This window comes from Anguilla anguilla, chromosome 5 (assembly GCF_013347855.1).
Source record: "Anguilla anguilla isolate fAngAng1 chromosome 5, fAngAng1.pri, whole genome shotgun sequence".
Taxonomy (NCBI): Eukaryota; Metazoa; Chordata; class Actinopteri; order Anguilliformes; family Anguillidae; genus Anguilla; species Anguilla anguilla.
The window spans coordinates 34,100,200-34,113,765 of record NC_049205.1 but is presented as its reverse complement, the minus strand read 5'-3'; the positions used below and the strand labels follow the sequence as shown (position 1 = coordinate 34,113,765).

General features: G+C 42.0%; 1 protein-coding gene across 1 annotated transcript; it reads left to right on the top strand.

Moving 5' to 3' along the window:
• Positions 1-1,121: 1,121 nt before the first annotated feature.
• Positions 1,122-13,130, top strand: LOC118228222 (AKT-interacting protein). The gene is made up of 10 exons (XM_035419568.1): positions 1,122-1,275; positions 2,435-2,549; positions 5,677-5,873; positions 6,553-6,617; positions 6,725-6,825; positions 8,145-8,233; positions 10,261-10,359; positions 10,880-10,987; positions 11,219-11,279; positions 12,020-13,130. The coding sequence occupies exons 2-10, from the start codon at positions 2,508-2,510 to the stop codon at positions 12,125-12,127; spliced, it is 870 nt and encodes a 289-aa protein (XP_035275459.1). The 5' UTR covers positions 1,122-1,275; positions 2,435-2,507; the 3' UTR covers positions 12,128-13,130.
• Positions 13,131-13,566: the final 436 nt, after the last annotated feature.

Here is a 13,566-nt window from a genome sequence, read left to right as displayed (position 1 = left end):
CATCAAGGTGCTTTTTTTGCAAATGCGAGACAAGCATTAATGGTCTCTTTGGTTAGCTGTGGTTTCCACTGTGCTTCTCTCCCATGAATCCCATTTTTGCCCAAGCTCTTTCTTATTGTGTAGTCATGAACACTGACCTTAGCTGAGGCTAGAAAGGCCAGCAGTTCTTTGGATATTCTTCTGGAACCTTTGGTGACTTCCTAGATGAGTTGTTGCTGTGCCCTTGGAGTAATTTTAGCAGGCCAGCCACTCATGGGAAGATTCCCTGCTGTTCCAAATGTTCTCCATTTTGAGATAATGCCTCTCACTGTGGTTCAGTGGAGTCTCATAGCCAAGAATGGCTTTGTAACCTTTTTTAGACTGATATATTTCAAGAACTTTTTTTACTCATCTCCTGGAATTTCCTTTGATTGCAGTATAGTGTGCTTGTAAAAACTTTTTGCTGACTACTTCACTCTGATGGTAAGGTTCAATATGAACAAGGTTTAGATTCAACAAGGCTGTATGCAATCAAGCCTAGCTGTGTTTAATCAGCTGAATGTAATTATCGATTAAATTTGGTTAATTGGTTGATTGAGTAGCTAAGCAATTACTTTTTCACATGGGTGATATGAGTGTTTGATACATTTTTCATTAAATAAATGAATTAAAAAATGTGCTTAGTTTACTCAAGTTCCCTTTTGTCTAATATTACATTTTGTAATAGATCTGAAACCATTCAATGTGTCATTTGAATTGTGGCATGGTTTTTGCACATCGAATGAAAACGAAATGTAATTTCCAATTTGCATTTTCATTTGAATGTTGGCCCAGATATGCTTCCATAAATAGTTGAGTAAACGCTCTGCTTCGTTTTAAAAAGATGAATAAACGGCGTTTACCCTCCACTCTAGCCCAGCGCCGTCTCCCGCAGACTGCCGCAAGGACCTTCACATTTTATCAGCTAAATTACCTAAACTGGCACTAAAAACGTCCCAAACTCAGGAACATTGGAGGTCACGTTTTGTAGAGGGTCTCTGGGATTATGAGTAATTGACTGAGGGGCGCGTATTATCGAGAATGCATTAACAAATCAGATATCATTTTATTAACACGAATGGTATACACCAATTGGCGTCACGCACAAGAAAAAGACCCGCCTACAATCATGTATGGTTGAGCGAGCTAGGCGTTGTTAGCAAAGAAAGACTGTCAGATTACTTTGCTGGCTAGCGGGGCTGGGATATCTGTCTCTTCTGGTTGTTTTGACGGAAAATGGCTAGCTACAGACAGACCGTAAGTATCTAAGAGTAGTTGCTTGTTGTTTAGTCATTGCAGTGGGGAATGTAGCTAACGTTAATGTTAGCCTATATCTTTTGAAACGAATGATTTTTCTGAAGCAGCTCATAAAATAACAGTTTATGTGAACTCATGTAGCATGCTACCTAACGTTAGCTAGCTATTTGTGTTTTCAACTGGTAAGGTTATTGCATTCTCTTCAATAGAATATGACTTGCCAGGTAGCTGTTTAGCTAACTACCATGTTCGTCACCTAATAATAGTTAGACTAGTCAACATTAGAACGGATTCCAGTAGGTAAAATATCTAATTTAGCTAGCTGTGAAAACTTTCTATATTTGATAGTACGTGTAACTAGCTAGCTGGCTATCTTCATTTAGCAGACGTGTCCAAGGATGCAGTTCAGTGCTGTCACTAACATTTTCAATCGTGATCGGATTGTTAACTCTGCTAAATAAGTAGCAGGCTAGCTAAGTACTTGTCATTTCAATTTTATGCACACTTGACAGTAACGTTGTGTAAAACCTCAGTGTACAAACTCAGCCCACTACCGACAATAAGGGTTTTTTGTGTGTTTTTTTTCTTTAATCTATGGCTTGTAAATGCTGTCCAAAGGCAGGGCAGGGACCCATTGTTGTGGAGCATTCAGATGTTGACGTTAGCTAGGTAAAGCCTGCTCCGTTTATTTTGATATCCGTTTATTTTGATATTGCCCCTCCAGATAATGTGAGCTTCTCTCTAGCTTGGCAACTAGCGAGGTAGCTAATGATGGTTGACATCAGCTTCTATTAAGGTTAGCAAACTTAGCCAACGTTTGTTGCACGTTTGCTAGCTAGGTTAACCTACATAGTATAGCGTTAACCGGGTTAGGAAATCTGTTAGTTAGCGGACATTCATTTTGAAGAATGAGACCGAGTTAAGCAGTTGCCAATGTTATGATTGTAGCGAAATTCAGGTACTACTAACTAAAAAGCTAGCTTGCCACTGAGCCAAAATTACCTTTTAACCTGTCACTGATCAGCCACCATCACTAGCCAGCTGGCTCTGCAGATCAAATTGCACGCAGCTGTCATTCCGCACGGGGTAGTCCATTGTGTTAACTGTGCTGTGTGTGATGGCTAGAATCTCATCTGTCTGTCCCGTCATTTATCCCCAGTGGCGTCGACTGGTGCCATAGCATGCGGCGAGGCTGGCAGCGACGCGTTTTTCCTTTGTCCTCCCTATGAGTAATGAACACTTTCTGGACAATGTCTGCAAACGCCAGTCGTAAGGTAAGATGGACATATCCCTATGACCTGTGCACAATATGCACGCACATACCTACTGTAACAACATCCATCGTTTCACCCAGCCAGACTCCAAAAGCCAGTTCATTTGCCCAATCAAAAATCTTAAGGATACTGGGCCGGTGACGCAGCTTCATTAAAATCACACACATTTTGCCCTTTCTAAAACTGCTAGTTATGTAAAAAAATATATGCAAACATGTTATACCTCAAGCTCATCTGAATACAAGACTAGCCATTATTGGTAAACAGTGATTAAATATGTCATGTAGGGTCATGTGTCCCCTGCAGCCCAGCCTGTGAAAGGTAAATTTATATGGTACATTAAATGATCAAAGTGGCTATCTGTGTAGGTGTGTTTGAGTGTGGCCTTATGACAGTGATTTTCCGGAAGGATAGCATGTTGCTCAGATTGTGAAACTTGTGAACTTTGTCCTTACTTGTATACTGTGGGAATCTGGCCGGACTGGAATTGCGAGTATTTATTTCGCGCCCAGAATTTAAAAACAAGGGTGTGGACGGTGAAGTCTAATTCCTGTCAGTCATTTTGTTCTATTTTCACAGATGTATGCATTTCTTCTGATTAGGTCAGTTATCCACTATGTTCCTGAGTTTCATCTTGAAAGTTGTTTTGTGAAACAAAGTATTTATGGTGCTGTAATACATTCTTATATAAAACCAGATCAGAAATATAGTTTAAGTGCCCTCCACCAGTAATACAAAATTAACTAAGTCATCTCTAAGACCTCAGGTATTATCCTGGGGGGGGGGGGGGGGGGGGGTGGGGGGGTGAAATCTGCCTGATACAGCTATTTTGCTGGAGTCCTACAGCACAATATCTGTCTACAACAGGGTTACCCAACCCTGTTCCTGCTGATCTACCACTCCAATCCCAGCAAAGCACACATCTCATTCAACAGCCTGGGATCTTGTTGAGCTGCTAATTAGTAGAATCAGGTGTGCCAGATTAGTATAATTGAATGCCTACAAGATGGAATCTACTGTGTTGATGATCAAATCACTCAAAATAGCCCATTTTAGCCAATACTGTAAACTAAATGAGAAATGTGTTCTGTCTGGGGTAGAGGGAAAAAAAACAAAAGCATTTTCCTATTTAAGGGCTGGTTAAAAAAATGTTTTTTTATTTATTTTTTTAACCAGCCCTTTGTGGAAAATACAAATGTCCTTGTATTTTCCACTATGACAGGAAAGGGTAGTGTCAAAGCGTGCCACACCCTACAGACTGTGCAAATGGTACATGATCTGTTGCATTCTGTCTGAATGGCATGGCCATTAGTCAAATCTGTACAGATCCTTCTCCAAATTCCTGCCATATTTCTGCCGTTTGCATTCCTTTGTAAAATGGGCAACCTTGTATGAATTCCTCACATAGTTGGGTTGGCCACGTGGACATCGCTGGTGCCAGGGGATGCAGCGTTTGAGGGGCCCTCTGGGCCAGCCCCTCTTCCTGTGTAGACAGGAAGCAGATGTCTGTGTGTCTGAGAGTGGCTCGCTCACACAGAGCGCCATGCACATTCCATTCTATCTGCATGTGCACAGATTTACTACCGTATTGGTCTCTTTGGAGACGAAAGTAAAAGAAATTAGCCAGAGAAAGCAAACACTGTGAGCAGCCGTTTTCTATAAGCGCGCTCCCTTCTCAGTCGTCATGCAACCCGTTACTCCCGAGCTATGAAGTTAAGTTTTACCCATGAATAATGGGACATTTCAGGCTTCCGAGCGGCACGTCGGGTTAATGTACACTCTTGAATCGTGCAGCGACGCGTCCTGTTCTGTCTGTGGCCCGGAGACCCACGTGGTGACGCCCAGCTGACGGAAGGGTTTCAGGAGGCCTCTTCGCTCACAAGCGGTGACCAATCAGATGGCCACGGTCCTGCACTCGTTGCATAAGGCAGTGTTTCTCACTCTTCGTCCTGGGAGACCCCTGTGTTTGCTGGTTTCTGTTACAGCCAGTCTCTTTCTCAGTTAAGGTTTTTGAACGCTTAAGTTTTCCTTAAGTTTCCTACGTTTCTTTTCCTTAAATGTATTGACACAGTGGAGATTTGTTTGGCTTGTTGTCATTTCCTTTGTCTTTGAATTTTTCATTATCTACCAAATAGTTTGTTTTAGTGGCCAGGTGTCTGCAATTTCACCAGTTAGGAGCCTATTGATTTTTTTTTTTTTAACCTCTAATAATTTGAACTATAGCACAAAGTAAATATGGGACTTTTATTCTTTGTGGCATATGTAGCTATTTATAAAATAATGTGGCTTAATAGGCTAAATAATCACTCAAAATATGAAAAGCATCTGAATAATAAAAGTGATCAGCTTGTTAAAACTTTGGGATTTCATTTGTGGTTGGAATGAAAACTGGCACACGTTGTGGTACCCCAGAACAGAGTTTGAGAAACACTGGCATAAGGGGCCATTCGCACAGGCTGTGGTCATTGGCTTCCTAAAGCAGCTAGCTATTTGTCAGTGGTGGTTGCTCAGTGGGAATGTCCAATCAATTCTTTGGTGATATCATCAGCAACTGATCATGGGGAGAAAAAAACTGATGGAGAGAATTAAATCTAAGTAAGTACCACCATCGTAAAACCCAAAACAAATGCCAAGGTCAGTCTGGGTTCATGACATCTTGATGTTCATTTTGTAAAGTCAGCTATGTCAGATGTCTTGATGGCAGTTTTCACAGCCATACCTTATCGGTTAATGTTGTGGTTGTGTAGTTGCAAGCTGCCAACCAGCGAAACGTATAAAATGGCTGTGTGACTGCGAGAGGTTGCCGTTCGTTTTCTGTTGCAAGTGTTTCATTGGGAACAATAGAGGAGCCAATGGTTGCAAGAGCAGCTCCTTATATTTGCAGTCTTGCAGTGCAGTGGCTGCAGAGCTCAGCTGCAGATCTGCAGACTGGAAAGCAGCAGAATCTGCCTTCACACAATACAGAAGGCCCACTATCTTTGCCATCCTGTCTTGACACACTGTCTTCTGGTGCTGGTATGGGCCTAAACTCTCCATTACGGGCTTTCCATTCTGAGGTAGAAATATGACACAAGCACAAAGACTCCTTAAATAACGTTTTGTTCCTGTGCACGATTTTGCTTGACAGCGATCCGACAGCGAGGATAAAGTCGGGCAGGGCGAGCCGAAGACGAGCCCCCCCCGAGCGCCTTTAGGCAAGAAGCAGCTGCCCTCCATCCCCAAGAACGCCGTCCCCGTCACCAAGCACGCGTCGGGGCAACTGGCCAACGGGACCCACGCCTCCTACGGGCCCTTCTACCTGGAGTACTCCCTCCTGGCGGAGTTGTGAGTTCAGACCCCGCCTTCAGCCGCAGCTGTTCAGCGTGGAGCTGTGAACGTGTGGCAGTGCCACAGTCTTTACGGCTTGAATGTCTTTTTTGAACAAAACCGCATTTTCAGTTTAAGGCGCCTGGCTGCGGAACCCGCCGCCACACGGCCTTAAACCGATTCAGGAAGTTTTTAGTAAAGATTTTAACGGAATAGCTGGATGGCCTCGGCCGAAACAAAGTCGAAAGTTGCGGCACTCCAGCCGAAGTCCTCTATCACTGTACTTTCATTTAGTCTTTGTCCATTTGATTTCATCTTTGTCCATTTGATTTCACGTCGCTGACTGTTTTCCGCTGTTTTACTGCCGTCAAAGCCTATCTGGGGACAAGTGTGGGAAATTGTCTTGGCTGTGCACACTATACGATGCTCCAGACACTTGTTTTTGACAGTGTGTCAATGTGCTTGGCCCCAGTAAGTGAAACGCTGCTTTTAATGACAGGTGTAATGCTAGGAGGCTTGTGAGACCCATGATACCGCACCATACCACACATTGTACATGGTTATAGCTTATTTGATTCAGCGCCATTGGGCACAGTCTTGAAAGCAGTCGCCATTGTCACGTAAGATCGATGCTCTCAGCTGATGTACAGCGCCAGCTTTCTGGCCCACCGCTAACTGCTGTTTATTTGACCTGCAGCACGCTGGTGATAAAGCAGAAATTGCCCGGGATATATGTCCAGCCTTCCTACAGATCAGCACTGAGTAAGAGCTGCCTCACCGCCTCCTGTCTTTTTTAATATGCAGTTCAAAGTACTGTATAAAATGAGCATGGTTCTAAATGTTTTTTTATTTTATTTTATTTATTTCAGTGTGGTTTGGGGTTATTTTTATAAGACACGGCTTGTACCAGGACGGGGTCTTCAAGTTCACGGTATACATCCCAGATAACTACCCTGATGGTGAATGCCCGGTGAGTTCCATGTGTACCTGCGATGTTATTGTGTTTGCTGGAGTACACAATAAATAAATATTTCAGCTTTAACTATGGGGCGACATAGCTCAGGAGGTAAGACCGATTGTCTGGCAGTCGGAGGGTTGCCGGTTCAAACCCCGCCCTGGGCGTGTCGAAGTGTCCTTGAGCAAGACACCTTACCCCTAACCCCTAACTGCTCTGGCGAATGAGAGGCATCAATTGTAAAGCGCTTTGGATAAAAGTGCTATATAAATGCAGTCCATTTACCATTTAACAAGTTAATATTGAGAGAGGACTTGAATGTGGGATTTTACCCTTAATGTCTTAAGGCACTCATGTTGTCCTTGTACAGTCTTAGCCAGTCTGATATGCTTTTGCCAAGGGGAGTGATCATAATTCCATATTCGCAATTTAAGAGATTATTATTTCTTTAACTTTATTTTAAAATAGTCTGCTTGTCTAGTGGATGTTCTGTGGAAAATGGTGATCGTGATATGCTAAGGAAAGTCTGTAGAAATGGAAATCCTTGTTTTTCTTATCCATTTATGAGCCATTTTGCTGTAGACTGTAATGAGTGATAGCTGAGAGCTGTTCAATAGAGTTTAATGGTGTATACAATGAGCTCCATAATGTTTTGGACAAAGCCATATTTTTACTTTTTTTTTTTTTTTTTGGCTCTGTACACTTTTAGATTTGTAATGAAACGATTCATGTGGTTAAAGTTCACATTCTCAGCTTTTATTTAAAGGTATTTTTATAGTTTCTCACTGTTCGCGTGTTGACAGATGGCAATAACAGATTCCAAAGGCAATCAAAAGCTTAGAATCAAGTCTAGATAATGACAGTTGTTATACCTGCAGTAAGGAAGCAATTGAACACAGCTGACTAATCAAAAACAGCTGTGAAGCCATTTTTACCAAACATATAGTGCCCTGAAATGGGGAGGGGGGACTATTTGTTAAAGTGCTGTAATTTGTACATGGTGAAACCAGGGTGTATAAAAATACTCTTAAATAAAAGCTGCGACTGCACTTTAACCACAAGTGAATTATTTTTAAAAAAAGAGTTTTATTGGGTTGGAGTATGTCCATGAATGATTACACTCAAAGTGTTCAAGTTGCCTTGTGCTGATCATAGTCTTATAAAGCTAACTCAAAAACATTGTGCACTGTCGTGTTAGTGCTAACGTGGCATCATTTTAGAATTAAAACATCAGAATTCAAAGCATCAATAAACTGCCGTGTACCTCCTTGGTGGGCAACTCGGTGCAGTAAAGTTTCACTGAGTTCTGTCTGCTGTGTCTTCCTGTGCTTCAGAGAGTGGTGTTCGACATCCCAGTTTTCCATCCTTTGGTGGATCCGGTGTCAGGAGAGCTGGACGTCAGGAGAGCCTTTACCAAATGGAGGTCGGTTCCATTCCACCGACTCATTCTTACTTTCTCTCTGTCGCATTTGTTCAAAGAAATGCAGTTTTTTTCACTTAAAGCAGCGATTACCAAACCTCTCCTTGGTAACACCCTACCGGATCCAGGCATTTGATATGTTCCATCTCAAGCACACCTGATGTGAGAGTTGTTAGGCCCGGTGGCAAGTGCCGGGCCGCCGGCCAAGTGTTTTTGTTGATGGGGGCCCGGCGCGGGCCAGCGACAGACTGATGGCAGCATTAAGGTAGGGCCCTATAGTTTCTGTGATAACAGAATCATGGACGGAATCGCAGAATTGAGAATTTAAAAGCTATAACACAGATTCCATAGGGCCCTACATTAAGTCAGTGCTAAAAGCTGACTGGAGATTTGAAAATATAACTACGTAATGTGAATGTTGTTATAAATACGTCATTTATTCAACACACATTTAAAGAAATCTACAACTATTTAGAGCATGGCATAGTCTTACAAATAATATGACAACAATGTACAGACTTGGAATGCTGTGTTTTCAACAACAACAAAAGAAATTAAATTAAATAATATCAAAGTTTTTTCACTCTACAAAAAACTTGAAAAAAGTTACTGCCCCACTGTAACTGTAGTTTAAAAAACATCTTAAAAATACAATACAATAAAAAAATTAATTTAAAAAAAATCCTCGATGCTTAGGCCCGGCGGGGGGTCAATTTAGGCCCAGCAGGCCGCCGGGCTTGCAATACACTGGCGGAAACCCTGCAACTAATAAAGGGCTTGATTAGTTACATCAGGTGTGCTTGAAATAGAATGTATTAAATGTCTGGATTGGGCTGTGGGGATACCCGAGGAGAGGTTTGGAAACCACTGATCCACTTAAAACCACTGAAGTAGAATTCTACTGCTGAGGATCCCTATTCGATGTTCGTTCTGTAGATGTTGCAAGTAACGGTTTTGGAGGAGCTACACTGTTGCACGTAAACCCTGCAGTCCATACATGTTCCCAGCAGCAACGTTGCTAGTTTCTGACTACCGGTGTACCAGTTCTGAATATACCGCCCCCTAGCCATTATTTGTCATGATAATTGGCAGGGCGATCAGCTGTGCGCCTCTCTGCAGTATTGCTGGGCTTAGCCTTAAAAGTAGTGCTTTTTATGGCCAGGTGATATGTTCGCTAGGATATTAAAAAGCCTGGCTAGTAAGAAAGAAAGGAAACTAAGGAGAATCGAGTTTTAAATGGTGGATATGAGGAAGTATTGTCATCCACAGAGAGTTGTAAATCCATGGAACAGCCTGCCAGGCCAAGCAGAGACCCTTAGGGCATTCAAGTCAAGAGGCTTGATGCAGTGGTGGGTGCTCTGTAGTTCAGTGGTAACCAACCCTGTTCCTGGAGATCTACCTTCCTGTGGGTTTTCATTTCAGCCCTAATTTGGCACTTCTGACTCTACTAATTAGCAGCACAGAAAGATCTCTACTGTGAATAAGATGTGCTTTGTTAGGGTTGGAGTGAACCTACGGGATGGTAGATCTCCAGAAACATGGTTGGTTACCAGTGCTCTAGTTTAGTAGGTAAACGTTGAGCCCAAATGGGCTGAATTGCTCATGCTCGTCATCCTGTATTCTTTCAATGTCTTCATGTGCTATCAGTATAAGTCCAGCATGTCCTAGGAAACTGGAAATTATAATGTTCAAAGGGAAATGCATTGTCATGAGTGTAATGGCAAAAAGCCTTTTTAAATCGGGCACCACACGCAGAGAGCACTGAGTTGTTTTCTCTGTGCAGATAATACTGTATCTAAACAGATACTGCAACTGGTGTCTCTATGGTAGGAGCAGTATGTGTAAAGGCCTCTTCCTCACTCCGAGGCGGTATTGATTAGCGGATGATCTGACATTAGCGGACTCGGTAGCCACCCCGTCCTCCGTGGCGCACCGGGGCAAAGCTTCATTATTTGGAGATCGGTCTCTTTATTCGGGGTTGCGCCCGGCCGGCTGCTGACCTTCTCTCCTCCCCTGCGGGAATCCTGCAGGCGGAATCACAATCACATCTGGCAGGTTCTGATGTACGCCCGCACCATCTTCTACAAGATCAGCACCGTGGAGCCGCTCAACCCCGAGGCCGCCGTGCTGTGAGTTGCGTGCGCCTCGCGAGACCGGCTTCCTCCTTCTCAGGGCTGCGTGCGTGCGTGCATGACGCCAGGTTCAGCGTGACTGCAGTAAAACTAATCAACCCCCCCCGTTGCGGAAAACAAATATACCGCAGTACATATTATAATATCATATTTCTTGGGAAATAGCACAATAAATAAAATGTGTATGTTTTCCTGTGTACTATTAAGCATCACAGTGTCTTTTCATATTCTGATAGGAATTAATTTGCACGGGGGCAAATCACCTTGCTTTGACCGTGACACCTTCTTCCTGCAAAGAGCATTGTGTTCACTAAATCTGAGAAAATGATTAAAATATAATTACCTGTCATCTGATTTGGGCTCCCTGGGATTCTCCCTTGGAGAGTAACGAACTGAAGATGTAGATAGTCCAGGCAATTGATGGGCGATCTCAGGGTTCAGCATTTGAGTAATTGAATGCTCGGGTCTCATCCTTTGCTTGGAGCGAGCATTTTCATTGTGTGTTGTGTGTCCTCAGGTACGACAAAGATGTCCAGCTATTCAAAAGCAAGGTGGTGGACAGCGTGAAACTATGCAACAGTCATCTTTTTGACCAGCCCAAGATGGACGATCCGTATGCAATAAGGCAAGCGTTCCGTCGCCCCAAAACTTGTGCTCTTCCCCACAGTTCAGAATTTAAGAACATTTTCTACAGATTTATGTATCATATGAAAGGAAAGGCTGAAGTGCTTCAGTTGTCTGCCTCAAACTCTGGCGGAAGCGTAGGTATTACAATTAATCTAGCCGGTGAAGGTGATCTAGTTCGGTTCGCCTGAGGGGAGGGGACAAAATTAATTTAAAATGTGTCGTCCTTTAGTTTCTCTCCGTGGAACCCAGCTGTCCACGATGAAGCAAAGGAGAAGATGTTCACATATAAAGTGAGTACCATAACCCCGTCTTCCACTTATTGAGCCAAACTGAGGTTTTGGAGGCAGTATTGCTGAATGTCTGAGCAAGCTACTGTCATTTTACCAAGTATGAAATGCTACTGTCAAATATTGCACTGTAACTCATAGTGCTAGGAGAACTTGCTATTACTGGTATAGCAAGAGAAGCCAGCCAAGTACAAAATTGCCTACTGAAATATTTCTGCTAGCTACATCTAATAGCTAGAAATTTATAGGAGAACCTACCTTAGGTAGCTGATTATTGTTGGGTAGTGATTTTAAGTGAATTAGCCAAGCTACTTTATTGACTGTCACATAGTTTGAGGTACATTCAGAGACACTGTGGTACCAGAAATAACATTTTGTGAGTCCAAGGAAGCTCTGGCAGTCTCCATTTTAATCCCGTCTGTCACCAAGTGAATAACCTGCATTAGCTCCTTGTATACTGAAAAATGCCCCTTAACACTGACTACTGGAACATTTATCCTGTATTTAACAATTGTTGTTATTTTGGTGTTGACCTATTTATTGCTAGATTTCAAAGACTTTGTTTGCAGTAATGAAATGAATGAGAAAGTAAGGAATTGTGGTTTTTGTCTTTGAATTATGTTCCCTCTGGTATCAGGTATTCAGCGTGTGATTTGTTGTCCTGAAAGAGAACCGTAGTTTTGATTGGCTAAGGGCAATTGTCTTCCTATGTATCTCGTTTGTGATGCACTGCTGTTCCATAGAGACGGCCGGAGGATCACCATAAGGGGCTACAAGTGTCTGGACTGTCCTGGGTAAAGCCGGGATCTACACAGCCCTTCAGCAAAGAGGACAGCACTCTCCAGACATGAGCCTGCAGTCCAACCTGTTCTCCACTAGAGGGTGCTGCCAGAGCAAGAGACCTGACAGGCTTGCAGAATATGTAAACCGAATCTGAACCAGCTGTATGGACTTAATTTGCGCCTTTCTCGCTCAGCTTTAAATGAACTTTAGGTTTCTGCTCAGAAAGTAGAATTAAATGGCTTTTGTGTAATCCGTGTAAATCGATAGCTACAAGCTTGGATGTTGAAGCTAGTCCTAGGTAAGGTCAACCATTTGCAGGTTGATTCAGGATTGAGGAATGTAACTGACAGGTCATGATGGCATTTGAGTTGATCGGAATGTGAGATCACACAACCATTTTTTTGCTCAGAACTGTGTTGAATTGGATCTTCAGCAAAACGAATGAGACGTTAACACTACGCATTTTAAATTTAATTTTTGTTTTTTTAGAAATATTTTTCTTAATTCAGCCATATTGTGTATTACGTCTTAAATAGTTTTAATATATACTGACAGATCAGGTTTTAAGATGTATAATATTATACATATAAGTAGCTTTGTTTGTTTCCATATTGTACATATGGTACTGATGGATCAAGTGTAAGGTGCATAATATTATACATATTAGTAACTGAGTTAATTTCCATATTATAATTAATATTTTAATTCATCTTGAATGTGTTCATGATCTTTATTTTTAATAAATCAGTAAATCGTTTTGTTGTGTAAATATACTGAACAGTTTGGTGTACATGCCTGAGTCCGTCTAAATGTGGCTGAAATATGCAGTTTTTACTCTGTTTGTCTATTTATATTCAGCTGGAGTTAGACAAACATTCATTTAGAAGTTTTCTTCTTCACTTGACGAGTTGACGCCATTTGCTTCTGGACTGGTGAACATACCGAACAGTTGTTTTAGTTTAGCATCGCACTTATTTTTCCCCCCAAGGTAAATGACTTCAGACGAACAACATGCCATACCATAAAGGTAATAAGTGTTTTTAAAAATCAATAAATGACTCATGAAGTTGATTTGGTGGTCTGGTGTGATATTTTGAATGTGTATGCCAAAGTCATATGATGGATCTGGGGGTGCACACATGCAAAAACCAAAATGGTTTCTCTTTTTCCCCTAGAAAAGCACAGTCAAATGAGAATTATGAAAATATGATTTGTCCAAAACAAGAAACCCAAACCCTTTATTAGCCTACTTGTGCAAGGGTCCAACCAGGGTATGGGCACCATGCCAATTGTTATAATGATTATATTCAACATATCAGAGCCAGGCTTTAAATGCATAATACTACTCAAGTAGGAACTGTGATTTAAAAGTTTTGATCATACAGCTTATTTGTGGTGATGATATACAGAATGGTTGGATAGAGATCTATAGTATCAGAATTGGGGACCTGTAATCTCATCCCAGAAATGTGCTTACGAGTAGTAAAACACTCAGCATTTGAGAAAG